We start from the raw sequence: 18,389 nt of genomic DNA, 5'->3' as shown, positions 1-18,389 counted from the left end.
TGTTTTTTTTATTTGTATTTGCCAGTTTTCAGCTGACCATTAAGTTTTTTCTTTTTTCTTTTTTTTAAAGTTTTTTTCTTTTTTGAATACCATTATGAACTCACGCATTTAAATATATATGATAACCTGCAGTGGTCATCCTTACTGTTGATCCTCAAATTGTCTCATCTTTGGCCATTGGGAACCTCTTCTAACTGGCACGTCCATATAGTCTTTGTTAACTGCCTTGCTTTCTGCTATGACAAGTTTTTCATTTGGATTTCCTGTTCTAAGCTCCCAAAAAGGCTCATCTCGCACATTTCCTGTGCAAATTCTGGATTCAGCCACTTCTCCAAGGAACCTTAGCTCCTTTTAGTGGAAAGTGTTATATGACCAAATCCAAGTGCTAAGAGTATTCTTTGCTATTGAGCTCTTGCTTTTAGGCCTATTCAGTGAAGACTATTAGAAAATATATATTATTAATTTTAAAAGATAAATTTCATCATGTATTTAAACAGGACTTCCCACTCAAAATTCAGAACATAGGTTTTTTATTTAAATTGTATAGTTATGGGGCACATGGGTGGCTCAGTGGGTTGAGCCTCTGCCTTCGGCTCGGGTCATGATCTCGGGGTCCTGGGATCGAGCCCCACATCGGTGTCTCTGCTCAGCGGGAAGCCTGCTTCCCCCTCTCTCTCTGCCTTCCTCTCTGCCTACTTGTGATCTCTCTCTCTGTCAAATAAATAAATAAAATCTTTAAAAAAGAAAAAAAATTGTATAGTTATGTTTTTTAGTGTACCACATGGAGTGAAATGAGAACTTAACTTGAACTTGGATCCCTCATCCCCAACACACGCTGCAATATCAGTTTCCCCAGAGCCATTTGCTGAATAATTTATCCTTTTCCTGATTAACTTGTAGGACTTGCTACATGAAATGCCAGGCTCGTTGCAAACATGAAAATGCAGCACTCTTTGTTCAAAACTTCTTAATAACCTTAATATGGTGACAGTAAAGCCTTTAACTAGTATGTGGGGCCTTTCTAAGAGCAGGGCTCTGACTGCCTGCTTAGGGCACGGATCCATGAAGTTGAGCCTGATGACTTATAATACTGAACGACATAACAGCAAGGAACTTACATGGCACCTGCTATTGCCAGGTTCTGTTCCGAATGCTTTACATGTCACCCAGGCAAACACTGTCATTATTTCCAGTTTTGAGATGAGGAAACTGAAGCACAGAGTGGTTGAACAACTTGCACATGGTAACACAGACAGTAGGTGGCAGAGCCAGGATTTGAACCCAGGTGGTTTGGCCCCTCTAAATCTGTACTCTTTGCCTCTATGCTATAGCGTTTGTAGGATAGTTTCTCTATCATATATGAGGTTCTGACTGAGGGATCTGCATTCTGTTCCAAGATCACCATTGCTGATCTTGCACTAGTAACTTTTATTTTTAAAAGATTTTATTTTAAAATCTTAAAATAATGAATAACAGTAAAAAACAGTAAAAAAAATAATGAATAACAGTAGTCTTCTGCCCTACCACTCACCACTCTTGATTACTGCTCTTAGAGATCACCAATTCCAAATCATTTAACTGTTTTTTTTGGTACTTACCTTCATACTCTTAAATAATAATGTGCATATACAACTATTTATTGATTTTTCAGATCCATATAATTATTTACTGATTTTCTGTTTTCTTTTTTTTTTTAAGTAAGTTCTACTTGCAACGTGGGGCTTGAACTCACCACTCTGAGATCAAGAGTGACATTCTCTATGACTGAGCAAGTTAGTCACCCCTGCTTAATGATTTTCAACTATGTAATATGGCAATATCGTTCTCTTTCAACTCCTCTCCCAGCCATGCAGAAATACACATACCTGCTACTCACATGCAAACATACACACACTCTTCTCATCTTCCCAGAATAGTGGTAACACAATTGTTCAATAAATATTGTGCTTTCATTATTATAGTAATGTAAACATTATTCACAATTCCTTTTCTTTAAAACATGATTTCCCCCCCTAGAGTTAATAATTACCTTATTATTATTGTTTTTTACACTATTTCTCTCACCCTAAACTTCTATGCATCTCTAAACTTCCTATCAGAGGTGTAAAATCTCTTTATAAATTTGGATATATCATGTCAAATGCCAATTTCATATATTTCTTGGAGCTGTCTCCTCTGGAGCCCTCCATATTCCTCCACAGTCTGGGCTAGCTGCTTCTAGGCGACTGTATACTTTTCATCCTGGAGTTTCCTTCACTATCCTTCAATGACTCCTCCTTGTCTCTCTCCTGAATTGGACCGCCTATTCCCTGGATGTCATGTTTTTATTTTTCTAGATTTACTTTCTCATTTGGGAGGATTTTTTCCTCCATTAGTCTTTGAAAAAGAAATCATAGGAAGTACATTAGTGAGATGTTGTATGACAGTATTACCAGCCCTAACACTTGGTTGATAATTTCCCTCAGGTATAGAAGTTTAGATTCACATTCCCTTCGTAATTTAGAAGGCATTGCTTATTTATCTTGGAACTTCCAGTGTTGCTGTTGAAAAGTCCAATGCCGTTCTGATTCCCAATCCTTATCATGGGGCATGTTTATTTCCTCTGAAAGCTTTTGAATCTTCCCTTTACTTCTGCTGTTCTGAAATTTCACGATGTTATGACTTGGACAAGTCTTTTTGCTTTTGGTGTTATCTTTTAATGTAAACAACTGTGTCCTTCAATTCTAGGAATTTATGGTATTAATTTTAAATAACTTCTCCCTCTTCTCTCTTGTATCTTTTAGGATCTTTTGTCTTCGGTCATTTAACCTCAGGGACTAATTCTTTATTTTGCCTAATCTTTTCTATTTTTCCTTTCCTGGGTCTTCTTACTCTAATATCTACAAGATTTTCTTAACTTTACTTCCAGACATTTTATTGAATTTCTAGGTTTCTCCCCCTTGTTCTTTGGATATTCCTCTCTTACACTAACCCTGTTCTTGTTTTGTGCAAATTTCTACTGCTCCCTGAATTGTCTCTATTCCCTCTGATCTTATTATTCTCATTGTTCATTTTGATTTGTGTTCCATGTTAGAGAATTTCCTTAAATAAGCACTCTCCCTCAGCTTGGCTCAGTGTCCCTGAGTTCATAGCTTTGGTTCAACCTCTTCTGAGAGAAAACCTCCATCTTCTACTGCGGTGAAGGGTGGTAGTTGCAGGCTACATAGGGAGAATGTGTGACTTTGTGGTCCCGAAAGGTCTTTATGTAGGTCTTTCAATGACTCCAGTTTTCACACTACCAGCACTATCATAATCCCTTCCACAGGTACAAATCCTAAACCATTTATAGTTCTCTGGTGTGATTTAGCTTCTTTCTTTTTAATTTCTCTACCTCTACCCACTCCACACACCCATCCTAGACACTGAGTTTTCAGATTCTTACAGTTAGTCAGTTACTACTCATTCATCTGCTTTTCAGTGTCTAAAATTTTACTGGCATCTTTTATCTGCTGTGGTCTTCTTTAGAGTTTCCCTGACCTTGTGCTTTTACACATTTTAAGTTTATTTATAGTAGGGTTTCAGAAGAGAAGGGAGAGTCACACACATTTCACTTAAGCATTATGTCATACTTAAAGAAACCGGAGCAAAACTTAACCGATTTTTGATTCTTTACTGAAATCTCATTTTTTTACGAGAGTTGAATTTTCAGTTGATGCTTTCTTTTTCCTAGGTATACCTTCATTCTCTAAAAATAATGACAACTTAATACCTTCTATAAAATAGATGTATCACCTATTTTCCTTTTATATCTTATGGTGTTGGTCAGTTGTGGTCCACAAGACATGTTTCAAATGCTTAAAACATACATGTATAGCGGACACACATTTGCTATTCTGAATGTCTAAAATGGCATATATATTCTACCATTTTTCCTCAGTTAGTAGGCTTTATAATCTGAAAAAGAGCCCTGATTCTTAGTTCAAAACGTTATTAAGAGCATTACTCAGCAAAAGATAAATAACCATTCTGCCTTCTTTTCTCAGACGCTTTCTTATTTGGATTATACATAAAATTTCAACTCTCTGTTATCTTCCTACTTCCCAACTGTAGCTTCACAAGGAGGCCTCCTATGATCATGTTATTTAGGACTGTATTTAAGATTGTGTATTTTTAAAAAAGATTTTATTTATTTATTTGACAGACAGAGATCACAAGTAGGCAGAGAGGCAGGCAGAGAGGGAGGAGGAAGCAGGCTCCCTGCGGAGCAGAGAGCCTGATGTGGGGCTCGATCCCAGGACCCTGAGATCATGACCTGAGCCAAAGGCAGAGGCTTTAACCCACTGAGCCACCCAGGTGCCCCTAAGATTGTGTTTTTATGCTCTCCCTCAAATCCCAATCTTCTTTTACCTTCCTTATTTTTTACATACTACTATCAGCTAACATTTTATATAATTTATTCAATTATTAATTATTGCGGTTTTCGACTGTCTTGCCGCACTAGAATGTAGGTTCCATGAGAGCAAGGATCTTTGTTTTATTTGCTGGATTTTCCTAGGTACTTAGAACAGTGACCAATATATAGGAGGACTTTATAAATATTACCAAATGAGTAAATGTATGATGAGTACCACAGCAGCAGTGGGCAGTTCCTGTTGCCTGAAGTCCAGCCAGTAGCTAACTCTACAACTTGGTTTCTGGAGGTACACTTGTGTGTGTGTGTGTGTGTGTGTGTGTGTGTGTGTGTGTGTGTATGGAGGGGGTAGACAATATTAAATATATAATAAATTATATAGAGATTTGTAAGTGCCAAAGAGGAAATGAAGCAGGGGAAGATAAAAAATGTTGCAGAGAGAGAGGCTGAAATTTTATATTGAGGAAGGAGTTTAGGGAAAAGATGAATTTAGAGTAAGGTCTTGAAGTGAGTAAGTGGACATCTGGGGGAAGAACATTCCAGCTTGAGGAAATGACCAGTACAAAGACACTAAAGTAAGAACATGTCTGATGTCGTCAAAGAAAACACAAGTGGTTCAGTGTGGTTGGATCACAGAGAAGGAGGGGAAAGTAGTAGAAAATAAGACCAAGAGAGGTAAGTAGAAGGGAAATAGCCAGAATGCATAAGGACTAAAGATCATAAAAATGATTTCTGTTTTCCCCTGAGTGAGGAGGAAATATACTTAAAGGTTCTGAAGAGAGAAGTGACATGAACTGATTTTGTTTAACAGGATTATTCTTGCAACTGTGCTGAGAATAGACTAGAGAAAAGCAAGATCAAAAATAGTGACACCAGCTAGGAATCCACCATAATTATCTATGTGTGAGATAATGGTGGCTTGGACTAGAGTGACAGTAGTAGGGTTGGTAAAAAGGATTGTATCCAAAAAATGTTTTCAAAGTAAAGTCAGTAAGATTTGTCAATGGACTGAATGTATGATGTAAAAGAAATATAGAAATTGGTTTTTCATTTGAGATATTGGAAAAATGAAGTTAGCATTAACCAAGATGAGAAAGAAAGACCAAAACAGGTCAGGAGTGTGGTTTGGGCATGTTAGTCTGAGATATCTGTCAGTTATGTCATGTACACAGTTGGACAATGAGTTTGGGTTAAAGGGTGAAGTCCAGGCTGGAGAATCATAGCTTACTGATGGATTTTAACATCATGTAGTTAGATATGATCACCTATGAAGTGAGTGTACATAGAAAGAAAAGAAGTTCAAGGTCTGAGCTTGGGGCATCATCAAATATTTAGAGAATAAGATGATAAAATAAATCAGCCATATGGACTTAGACAGAAAGATCAGCACTGTAAGAGGAAAACTGGTAAATGTGGTGTCCTAAAAGCTAAATGAGGAAACTTCCAGAGAAGGAGAGATAGCCAAATGTCTCAAATGCTGGTCACAGGGCAATTAGATGATCATCAAGAAATGGCTTTTAGGGTGGGAGGTTGGGGGAACCAGGTGGTGGATATTAAGGAGGGCACGTATTGCATGGAGCACTGGGTGTGGTGTAAAAGCAATGAATTCTGTTATGCTGAAAATAAATAAATAAATATATATTATATTTATATATATATATAATATATATGTGTGTGTATATATATATTATATATATATATATGTTTTTTTTTAAAGAAATGGCTTTTGAGGAGCACCCGGGGGGCTCAGTTGGCTAAGCATCTGCCTTGGGCTCAGGTCATTATCTCAGGGTCTTGGGATCGAGTCCCGCATTGAGCTCTCTGTTTCTCCCTCTTACTCTCCCTCTGTGCTCTCTCTCTCTCTCTCAAAAAAAAAAAAAATGGCTTTTGAGATTAGCAATATGGAATGTTATGGGTTGAATTGTGTCCCCTCAAAAAGATAAATTGGAGTCCTAATCCCTAGTACCTCAGAGTGCAAACTTATTCAGAAATAGGGTCTTTATATATGTAATCAAATTTAACTGAGGTCATTAAGGTGGGTCCTGATCCAGCATGACTGTTGTCCTTATAAGAATGGGGAAGTTTAGACATGGTGAGAGATAAGCATATGGGGAGAACACCACAGGAAGACTGGCATTACATGAACTCAAGTCAAGGAACAACCAGAAGCTGGGAGAGAGGTCTTCCCTGGTGCCTTTAGCGGGAGTGTGATCCTACTGACACCTTAATTTTGGAATCCTAGCCTCCAGAAGTGGGAGACAGCACAGTTCTGTTGTTTAAGTTATGCAATTTGTAGTACTTTGTTACCAGTAAACTTACATGTGGGAGTTATTAGTGAACAAGAGAAAGAAGTTACAACAGAACAATAAGGAACTAGTTGAAGTGGATCCAGAGAGGGTAGAAGGGGAAAAATTTAACACAGTGCGTAGCATCAGATCATTTAGGGAGTTTTTCCTATAAAGGGGAGGAGAGATATAGGGTGGAAGGTAGAGAAGCAAATAGCTGGAAGGGGTTTTGATTTGTTTTTTTTTAAATAATAGTAAGTCTGGTGCTAAGGGGAATGACTCATTAGAGAAGGAAAATTTTATCTTGTGATGGAGAACCAGGAGAAGCTCTGGAACTACGTCCTTAGGTGAAAGAGGATGGCATCTGATGCATAGGTGGAGATACTGTTTTTGGCTAGACAAGAGGGTAGGTCATCATGAGTGACAGGAGAGAGTGAAGCATAAGGCATAGGTGCAGGGATAGGGCACTTGGCTGGTTCAGTTGGTAGAGCATGCAGTTCTTCATCTTGAGGTAGTGAGTTCAAGCCCCAAGTTTGGCATAGAGCTTACTTAAAAAACAAAAATACAAAAAAATAAAGCATGGGTGCAGGGAGATGACAGTCTATTTCATATCCTCCAATTTCTCAATGAAGTCAGAAGCAAAGTTATCAACCGAGAGCGAGGATATGGGAGGAGATGTGAGAAGTTGGCAGAGAGAAAAAATGAAATGGCAACTGGGAGTGTGGGAGGGAGAAGAAGCTTGTCATAGTGATTCTTTTCACATACTATTGAAACTCATTTGCTACTCACACTTAGAATTTTCTCATCTAAATGTATAACAAAAATTGGTATAATAATTTTCTTTTGGGGCTTCTATGTATCAGGTTCTGGTGTTGATAAAAGCAGAGATTGTAACAATAATAAATACCATTATTGAACACCTGTCATGTGCTTTGGGTGAAGCATTTCTTCGTGATCTCTTCTAATCATCACAGCAGCAAGGACATGATAGGTTATCCCCGCCCCCCTCTCCCATTTTGTAGATGAGAGGATTGAAGCTGGGGCTGGGGGTCCAGTAAAGTGACATGGCACCAGTTGTATAGCCAGTAAGCAGAGTTGGGATTCAAACCAAGGCCTGTAACTCAAAAATCCATACTTTTAACCAGCAATTTATGCTAACTTTATAAACTAGCTTTTCATCTTACTCTAAGTCCTGGAACAGATTATATGAAAATGAGAATAATCTGTTGTTTGAAATCACAAAAATCTCACCAGGAAAAAAAAAAAAGCAAAACATTGGTTACAAAAATTCAATATTTAAAGTAGAAAAAAATAGATAATGATTTGGTGTTGGAATTAATATATTTTAGCCGTAACTGCTTCTACTTAAAACTATGAAGTCTTCACTGTAATAAATATTCTTAGGAAAGCATATGAGTCATTACCACAAAATGAAAGTCTAGCTCATCACCGTGTTCTATCTGTCTCCTATCATTTCTGCCTCCATAATTATGTGGAACTGTCCTCTTTACTTCCATAACCATTGCCCTGGGCTAGGCTGCCATCATGTTAGTCTGGATGACTGCAATACTGTTGGAGAGTGGCCCTTCCCTGATATCTTTCTTTGTGTTATTTGTACTCATTTGTACATAGCAGCCAGAGGGATTTATTTTCAAAATGGTCTGTGTATTTACTGTTTTACAACAGAATGCTGCCCAACACAAGACATGATTGCCAAATATTCAGCAGCGCAAAATAGTGCATGATGCTTAACTGCAAACGGAAAACATAATTTTTGAAAAATAAACACTTAAATACAATATAGGATCCTAAAAAAGACATTATACCAAGTGGTTTTAAATTTGCATAAATTGATATTTCTCCTTTATTAGTCTTCAGTGGAATGTGACTATTTTCCCAGACTACTTTTCCCAACTCCAAAACTATACTTCAATGTACAGGATCTTTATTTCCAGTGGTTCTATAATGTATCATAATAGGTCCCATTTTCTAGCACTTTCCCTAGCAGAGGGGAATAAGATAAGCACATTATGAACACGATAACTTATTTGTTCTGTCTTACTAATCTTTTCTCTCTGGGGCCTACCACAGTGAGTAACCCCTATTAAATGCTCAATGAATAGCCACTGAATGTTATTAAATGAATACAACATTTGATATTTTGTAGGAATAATCTAAAATTCCCTAAGCCATAAACTAAGGGCTTAAAGATGAGTGCTTCTGTGTTAAATTATATAATCATAGATTTTCTTAAAATGTGATTTTTGATTTTTTTTTTCTCTAAGGCACTGATTTGGTTTTTCACTCTTGACAGCTGATTTGCAATAATTTTCATTCATCATATATTTTTCCTTTTATCTAAAAATATCAATTTTATCAAAGTTTACCTTGAAGCATGACCAAAGACTGTCGAAGTCGGCTGTTTTCTTTCCGGGTGTTTGTTAGTTTTTGTTTCAGACTTTTTATTTTCATGCACAATTCCTCCTTTGACAGTTCTGCTAAAGGCTCTTCATCTTCACTGGAGCTCTCACCAGGCAGAAAAGCATTTCCTGAATATGGGTCTCTCTAAAATACAAAGCAGGTACAACAAAAGAAGGTTCAAAGTGACTTTAATGGTTTATCCCATGTTCTATATGCTGAAGGGACTTAATCAGACCTACAAACCCCTCATCTCCCAGGCATTTCTTGCTCCAGATGAAGAGTTGTCCTACCTAGTGAACTAGCCTCAGCTTTGTCTTCCCCCCTGCAGGGGAGCTCAGAAAAGGGAAGACATCAAAGTTTCATGCACACATCTGTCACATAGCAGAAATCAGGTTTCTGTCTAACTTCAGTGAAGAATATAAAGTAGAAAAATAGTATAACAGAGAAGAATCAATCAGACAGCTATTCAGATCTTTGTAACTCATCTCCACCCTCCATTTCTCCCCTAACTTTTCACTCACAGCCTCTCTGTTGAGACTGAGAAATTTGGGGGCTTATTGCATCAGAGAAAAGAAAGAGACGATTCACTTAGAACAAAGCCTTCCTACTTTCCTTTTAGTTTTAGAAGTAATTTTTAAGGTCAAAGGTAAGACAATAGTCTGAAAACGTATGCACTTGGGTTGCAAAACCCAGGCTGTATTGATACAGGAAAGGATTTACTCAAATTACTAATCTTGTGTATCTATCTATCTTTCTATCTATATGGAAAATTGGAGTATAGAGTGGAATTTAAAAAGAGCCAAAAGGCTGGAGTATAAAGGTTTTTTTATTTTTATTTTATTTATTTACTTAAAAATATTTTATTTATTCATTTGAGAGAGAGGGAGCTCCAGTGTGGGGGGGAGGGACAAAGGGAGAAGGAGAAGCAGACTCCCTGCTGAGCAGGGATCCCAATCTGGGACTTGATTCCAGGACCTGGAGATCATGACCCAAGCGAAAGGCAGACGCTTAACTGACTGAACCACTCAGTCGGCCCTGGAGTATAAATAAACTTTAGAGTAGAAGAGATAAAGGTATGACATAATGTTTCTGTTGCATAGGAAGGGAAGAGACATTCTAGTGCCAGGAGAACCTGGAAAAAAAGGAGTTGGGATGGCAGGAAATCAGATTCAAGTGTCTTTGCTCTTCCTGACCCCACTGTTTGGGGGGAGGGGAGATGGGTTACAAGAATAAGGGTATATGATAGAAATATCCAGATAAATGAGGAGCAATCCTAGAATAACAGGGTTGGCTCCTGCTCCTCAGTTTATTAAAAACTCTGTAAAGAGGGACACCTGGGTGGCTCAGTTGGTTAAGTGTCTGCCTTCAGCTCAGGTCATGATCCCAGGGTCCTGGGATCAAGTACCACATTGGGCTCCTTGCTCAGTAGGGAGCCTGCTTCTCCCTTTGCCTGATGCTCCCCCTGCTGGTGCTTGCTCTCTTTCTCTCTCTTCGACAAATAAATAAGTAAAATCTTAAAAAAAAAACAAACAACAAAACAACTCCCTAAAGAGTCCCCATGTCCATCATTAACACCAGGATAACATGGTACCCCTTTGGGTCATAAATTAGAAATGGTCTAAATTAGTATCTAGATAGCTGGATAAGAGAAAACAGCCAGACTCTCCAGAGTTCTTGAAAAGCAGCTAGAGAATCCAAATTGTCTCTCTGTCCTGGTCAGGAGACAGGTAAGTGCTGGGGAAACTGGTGAAACAGAAATAGTTTAGTGTGAGGACAGTGAGTCCACACAATGCCAGAACCTCATAGAAGATGGCAGTGGGCCTGACCCATGCTGGCAGAAAGCCTCTTCAGACAACTGCACTGAAGGAAGAAGAGGCCAAGACTTAACAGCAGAGCACAAGCAACACACATAAGAGATACTCCCTGAAATGCTAGGCCCTGGGGAACAGGGAACACTGCACAGCAGGGCACTACAGGATCTCTTCTTCTTAAGGCTGTTATTGTTAAAAGCAAGAGAAGTAGCTGACTTTCCTAACACAGAGAAATAGACACAGAGAGTTAGATAAAATGAAGAGACAGATGAATATCTCCCAAATGAAAGAACAGGACCTAATCATAGCAAGAGATCTAAGCAAAACAGATATAAGTAATATGTCTGATAGATATTTTAAAGTAATGATCATAAAGATACTCACTGGACTTGAGAACAGAGTGGAGGACATCAATGAGACCTTTAACACAGAGATAAAAAAAGAACCAATCAGAGATAAAGAACATAATAAATGAAATTCAAAATATACTTGATGGTTGGGGCACCTGGGTGGCTCAGTTGGTTAAGTGTCTGCCTTTGGCTCAGGTCATAATGCCACGGTCCTGGGATCAAGCCCCACGTTGGACTTCCTGTTCAGCAGGGAGTCTGTTTTTCCATCTCCTTCTGTCCCTCCCCCTGCTCATGTGTTCTTTCTCCCTCTCTCTCAAATAAAAAATCTTTTAAAAAGTATACGTGATCGAATAAATAGCAGACTAGATGAAGCAGAAGAATTAATTAATGACATGGAAGATAGAGTAATGGAAAGTAACCAAGCTGAGCAAAGGAGAGGAAAGAAAATTATGCAAATTGAGAATAATCTTAGTGAAATCAGTGACTCCATCAAGCATAATAACATTCTCATTATAAGGATCTCAGAAGAAAAAGAGAGAGAAAAAGGGGCAGAATATTTATAAGAAGAAATAATAGCTTAAAACTTCCCTAATCTGGGGAAGGAAATTGGTATCCAGGGGAAAGAGGCACAGAGAGAGCCCCCCTCCCCTAATTCAACCCAAGGAGGTCCACACCAAGACACGTAGTAATTAAAATGGCAAAAAGTAATGATAAAGAAAAATATTTCAAAGCAACAAGAGAATAAAAGATAGTTACATACAAGGGCAACTCCATTAGGTTGTCAGTGGATTTTTCAGCGGAAACTTTGTGGGCCAGGAGGGAGTGGCATGACATATTCAAAGTGCTGACAGGGAAAAATCTGCAGCCAAGAGTATCCACCAAGGCTATTACACAGAATAGAAGGAGAGATAAAGAGTTTTTCAGAAAAACAAAAAATAAAGTAACTCATCACCACTAATGCAGTCCTACAAGAAATATTAAAGGAGACTCTTTGAATGGAAAGGAAAGACCACAAATGAGAGTATGAAAAGTAAAAAAATATAAAAGCAATAAAAGTAAGTACTTTTGTAAAAACAAGAAAAAGTTATTCATAAAGTGAAAAGTTGTAGAATATGGCAGTATATACCTAAAATGTGGGAAGAAGTATAAAGAATGGTTTCAAAATTAAGCAATCATCAACCTAATATAGATTGTTCTATGCAGAAACTATTTTATGCAAACCTAATGGTAACCACAAGTCAAAAACCAGGAAGATATGTAAAGAATAAAGAGAAAGGAATCCAAGTGTATCAGGCCAAAAACCATGAAAGAGAGCAAGAGAAGAAAGGATCAGAGAAAACCTGTAGAAATAACCACAAAACAAATAACAAAATGACAATAAATACATATCTACAAATAATTACTTTGAATATAAAAGGACTTAAAAAAAGATTTTACTTATTTATTTGAGAGAGAGAGAGAGAGAGAGAACATGAACAAGGGAGAGGAATAGAGGGAGAGGGAGAAGCAGACTCCTTACAAGAGGGAGCCTGATGCGAGACTTGAACCCAGGACTTTGGGATCATGACCTGAGCTGAAGGCAGATGCTTAATCGACTGAGCCACCAGATTCCCCCTGAGTAGTCAGTTTAGACCCAGAGATAGGGGTTGCATGTTGAGTAAGGTTGAACCAGCAAGATAGAGATCCTCAACATTGTGGAGCTGCCATAGTAAAATCTGGTGCCATGCAGTAGTTAGACAAAATGGATCAGATGTATAATAGCAATGTAAGTAGGTGTTAAAAACAGTGCTGATGGAAAAATCAGAAACAGATTGAGGTATATATCATGATACCAATGTACTACTAAATGATGTACTAAATGATCTATCCATAAAGTTGTACAATGCAGTGTGATTAATAAGAAGGAAAAGGTGGAAACAAGCCATATCCATCATAGGACACTGGCTAAATAAAGACTGGTACATAGACACAGTGGAATAATATGGAGTTGTAAAAAGGAGAAAGTTCTTTATACACTAGTGATAGATCTTAAAAAAATATTAAGTAAAAAAGCAAAGTACAAAGCAGCATATCTGATAAGTTACTTTTTTGTGCAAAAGAGGGGACAAAAATATCTATTCTTAAATTTGTTTTATTTGAACAAAGAAACACTGGAAGGATAAACAAGAAAGCAATAAAAGTGGTTACCTATAGTGTGTAGGTGGGAGGGGGGAACAGGGTGGATGGGAGACGAGATGTGAATGAGAATTTTCACCATTTACCTTAAAATATATATTTATATATATTAAAATACATACCTTCTGATTTTTTAAATTCAGAAAAGCTTTATTTTTATTTCTTTAATTTAGCTTTCTGACAGTTCTTGTGCCTTCAACACTTTCACAATCATTTTCTGCTTAATAAAGAAAGTGCACTTAATCCTGTCAGGCACACATTTAGCACACGTGGAACCACCATGGGCCCTGCTGACATGTTTTTTAATTTTAAAAAACCTCGTAAGAACTTTAAAGATTTATTTATTTATTTGAGAGAGAAAGCATGTGCTCTCATGTTGGAGGGTGGGGGGAGATGGAGAGAAAGAATCTCAGGAAGTCTCCTCACTAAAGGAGGAGCCCGACTCGGGCTTAATCTCAGGACTCTGAGATCATGACCTAAGCTGAAATCAAGAGTCAGAAGTTTAGCCAACTGAGCCACCCAGGTACCACTAGATCCTCGTAAGAACTTTAAGTCTCATAGCATAAACTCCTTAAAGATGGACTGAGAACACTCCACCACAAATTTTGCCAGTTTCCCAATCTTCTTGGTATAAAGGTAAACAGTTCCATTACCATAGTTTTGGGACTGCCTAGTTTTGCTAGGGACTGTATTTTAGAGTACCTTATAATAGTGTGTCAAATGCCAGACCATCCTGAATTCCTCTAAACGCCATCCCCAGAAGATTAAAAAATATTTTAAACTATGAGAATGTATAGTATGTATTTTAAAAATTAAATAAGAATACGTGCACATAACAAACTACATGTATTACAAAGACATACACAAATATATGTACTGCAAAGACACACAAATAAAATGAAGCAGGATACACACGTTATTGGGTTGTCCAAAGTATAAGAGGACAAGGGGAGTGGGGAATTCAGCTTAAAAAGGAATAAATAAATAAAAACAAGAAAGGAGCCCACACCAAACCAGTGATGAACATGGGCCACAAACTGGAGTTAAAAAAGAAGAGAAACAGTAAATCTTAAAGAAGAGGTAGATATTTCAATTTCTTCAGTACTTTTTGAGAGGAAAAATAGTTTCTGACAGTTTGCTCTCTTTCATTTCCCAGAATATGAGTGAAAGTTTGAACAATGGCATAATTGGCCATACTTAAATAGAAGCAGGTACAATGTCTTTTGAGTATGTTTCTAACTCAACTTGTTCAACATTACAAAGAGAACATGAAATTTTATTCCCTTGGTTGAACAAAGAATTAAAGGGAACAATGAGTTAATAGAAGAAGAGAAAATACTGAAGTAAAAAATCATGAAAAGCACTATGGAATTATGCTGGAGCTAGATAATAAAGTTATAATGAGGTAACAGAACACCAACCTGTCCTTTATCCATGTCACTATTTGCATTCTCTGAGTCCATTGTCTCTGTCCTTTTCCTCTTTCCTTTTCTAAGAGCTTGGGTATTGGTAATGTCATCTGTTTGCAAGATCTTCTGCATTTTCTCAAGTAGTTCTCAAAGATTTTCTGAAATCGTAGGAAAAGGGAATGCCCATGTAGATGATACTATTCTTGACGTAGTCCCAAAATTAATGTTTTTCCTTAGAAACAAAAATGAAAAAGGATACATAATGTATATACAACTAAATGATTCATAATGACAGTAGCCACTCAAGTAAAATACTTTTACTAAATGTTTCCTATCTTTCTCCTGCTGACAAATTTTGCACATTTCATTTGATTCAAAATCTTCTAATTTCATCATCATCATGAGGATGTCTTGTTTCTAGGATGTGACTGATATGCAGTGAATTGTCACTTATAAAATGAAATAGTGTGAAAAAAACTTTCATCTTTACAAGTTTTTTTCTTGTCAGTCAGTTATAAGCAGTCCAAAAACCAGCATAGAAACATTATAAATTTATGCAGACAGTATTTCAAAGAATCAAAGTTATAAAAGGCATTAATACTAGTAGATCTCATTATGATCAAAATATTCCAAGGGGGATCAATAAGAATTGCTTAGAAGTTTGTTTTGCTTTTTTCTGAAAACTCTATAGTTTTGAGGTGGAAGACTTTTCTTGGTGTAAATTTAAGAGTTTACCATAATGAATGGAAGAAAAATATATCTCAAAGGCAAAGATACAGTTCATAAAAAATTTTAAGGGATAATAATTTTTCAAAACCTGAAAAGTAGATAATAATTATTAGGTAAGGTTGAAGTGATCAAATTTAATTTTTGCTATGCACAGATGATATGGTACATTTGGTCTTAACATCCTTATTACTCACATATATTGGTTTGTTTCCATGAAAATATATTTAATTATAAATAATAAAACTTTAAATACAGAAAGGGGTCTGAACTTAAAAGGACTTTAAGAAGTATCTAGACTGTTGAGCAGAAGGTAACATAGCTCCTTACCAAAGTATACCAAATAATTCTTCTAGAAAATATGGCACTTTTACCTACTTTAAGAGAAATTCACCATTCTTTACTCCAAGCATGAAATAATTTGGTATTGTCTTGCCAAAATTGTTTGTTGTGACTCTGAAAGCTTACTTTGGGTTTTCACATATATGAATAATATTTGAGCTCACACATGGAATTGAACTGAATTGTGAATCATATCTGACTCACAAACATAAGGGATTTTACCTAGCATCAAGCTTTATTAATAATTTTAATGATAAGCAATTGAGAGGCACAGGCCAAGTAGAGAGAGGTCTAGGGCATCCTGCTGGTTTTGTAGGTCCTTCCTTCTCAGATCACATAGGTACTCTGTGGTCTAGAATAAGTGAGGCCTCTAAATGATGTTTGAGGGTCACCTCACATAGTGGGGAGTATTTAAGTTGTAACACATCTCCATTTTATATCTCCATTTATACCTCAGAGTTGTAGAGCTTACATGACCTTTTCAAGGAAGTTATAAACCCAGAGGTTCTGGGTATGTTTGCCATAAACAATCCTAAATCAAGGATATATAATTAAAAGCATTCTATAAATAAAAACTCCACTCTTAGCAAATATCATTAATTCATCTACCCAGAGCAAGGTCAACAAACATTTTTCTATAAAGGGTCACATAGTAAACATTTTAGGCTTTGTAGGTCAAGAGGCAAAATTGAGGATATTATGTAATTCTTATATAGCAAAAACGAAAGTAAGTTTTCACAAAATTTTATTTATAAAATTGCAAATATACTATTAATAATTGAATATAACTTTTTGTAAGACAGTTCTGTTCATGAGAATAGAATTTTTAAAATCTTGTTTAATTGGAGTTCAAAGTTTTCTCCACCATCAGAATATATTTCCCAAGTATTCATTTGTTAATGCTGACCTGCAATGAGATTTTATGCATTCCGTATTTGGAAATGTCTTTTACACCAACAGGCATTGCCTTATACAGATATTAATCCATGAGTTTATGGTTTTCTTAACTGAGTTAAAATTCACAAAACATAAAATTCACCATTTTAATAATTTTAAGTATATGTTCACTGGTTTTTTAGTACATTAACAATATTACACAATCATCACCAAGGAAGTTCATACCTCCCAATATAAGTTAATAATTTTAACTGAGGATATTCATCCTTCAGTAGACTTTTACAGAATTCTATTAAATTCATTTGGTATTTACCTTTTTAGTGTACTATTCCATTGCAGCAATTAATTATTTCCAATTAAAGGTTAGGAAGAAGTTCCTCATTGCACAGTTAAATGTATTTTTTTAAGACTTATTTATTTATTTTAGATAGAGAAAGAGAGAGAGGGAGTTGGGGGGCAGAGGGAGAAAATCTTCAAACAGACTCCCCACTGAGTATAGAGTGCAGGAGGATGATGGGCTCAACCTCATGACCCATGAGATCATGACCTGAGCTGAAACCAAGAGTGGGATGCTTAACCGACTGAGCCATCAAGGTGCCCCTTAAATGTATTTTGAAATAGATAAATTTTCTTTGTACTTACACTGAAGTCTGAAACACAATACTAGAACTGTAGTTTGAACTGGAAAAATACATATAGTGCAAATTTGAGTGGAGATGAACATCTCAATTCTTTTTTTTTTTTTTTTTTTAACATCTCAATTCTTGTTATAACTTTTGGCATGAGGGGAAAAGTATAAAGCAGCCTGAGACATTACTTATGAGTGACAAGTTAAGGTTATTGAAATGACTTTACCTCAGTGTAATTTTTGCATATAAGTACTTGTTTTGTCTTGTAGATTGTTAATGAATTCATTAAGAAACATTATCAAGTCTTACAAAAGCTAATTTCCATTAGCCATTCTGTGTTCCAAAAGCTACTCAGCATTCCATAGGAGTGGTTGAGGGCAGTTCCCAAAAATTTCAGTCTTGGCCCTGAACTTACACATTTGCAGTGAAACTTCACCACCGCTAAGTTATGGAAATGCTGGATAGCAGGGCAAGTCAGAATACTCAACCTCTATTTCTGAAAAAATTCATGGAATTTATGATGGTCAAGTCCACAAGAAGGAAGTTCACCAGTGGCACTATTGGTTCAGTGATGATAATGATATTTTCAGAAATTGAAAGGTGATCTTAAAATTTATATGGAAATGCAAGACATCAACAATGGCCAAAACAATCTTGAAAAAAAGAAGGAATTTTTAATACTCACATTTCCCAATTTTAAATTTTAGTACAAAGCTACAGTAAGCAAAACCGTGTGGTACTGGCATAAAGATAGACATCTAAATCATTAGAATAGAATTGAGAGTCCAGAAATTAACCTTTACATTTATGATCAATTGATTTTTTACAAGGTTGCAAAGACAAGTAAGTGAGGAAAGAAAAGTCTTTGCAGCAAATGGTGCTGGAACAACTGAATATTCATATGCAAAAGAGCAAATCCTTCTTCATACTATATGCCCAAATTATTTCAAAATT

General features: G+C 36.5%; 1 protein-coding gene across 1 annotated transcript in view; it reads right to left on the bottom strand.

Moving 5' to 3' along the window:
* Positions 1 to 15,073, bottom strand: part of BEND6 (BEN domain containing 6) — a 32,692-nt gene extending 17,619 nt beyond the window's left edge. The window contains exons 1-3 of the mRNA XM_080807262.1: positions 14,854 to 15,073; positions 11,292 to 11,327; positions 9,063 to 9,240 (exon numbers count right to left, since the gene is read on the bottom strand). Of these exons, the coding sequence (XP_080663388.1) occupies positions 9,063 to 9,240; positions 11,292 to 11,327; positions 14,854 to 14,973 (334 nt within the window). The 5' untranslated portion in view covers positions 14,974 to 15,073. The remainder of the gene's footprint in view (positions 1 to 9,062; positions 9,241 to 11,291; positions 11,328 to 14,853) is intronic.
* Between the last annotated feature and the right edge of the window lie 3,316 nt (positions 15,074 to 18,389).

The sequence above is a fragment of the Martes martes genome (assembly GCF_963455335.1).
Source record: "Martes martes genome assembly, chromosome: 6".
Classification (NCBI taxonomy): Eukaryota; Metazoa; Chordata; class Mammalia; order Carnivora; family Mustelidae; genus Martes; species Martes martes.
This window is presented reverse-complemented; position numbering and strand designations above follow the sequence as displayed.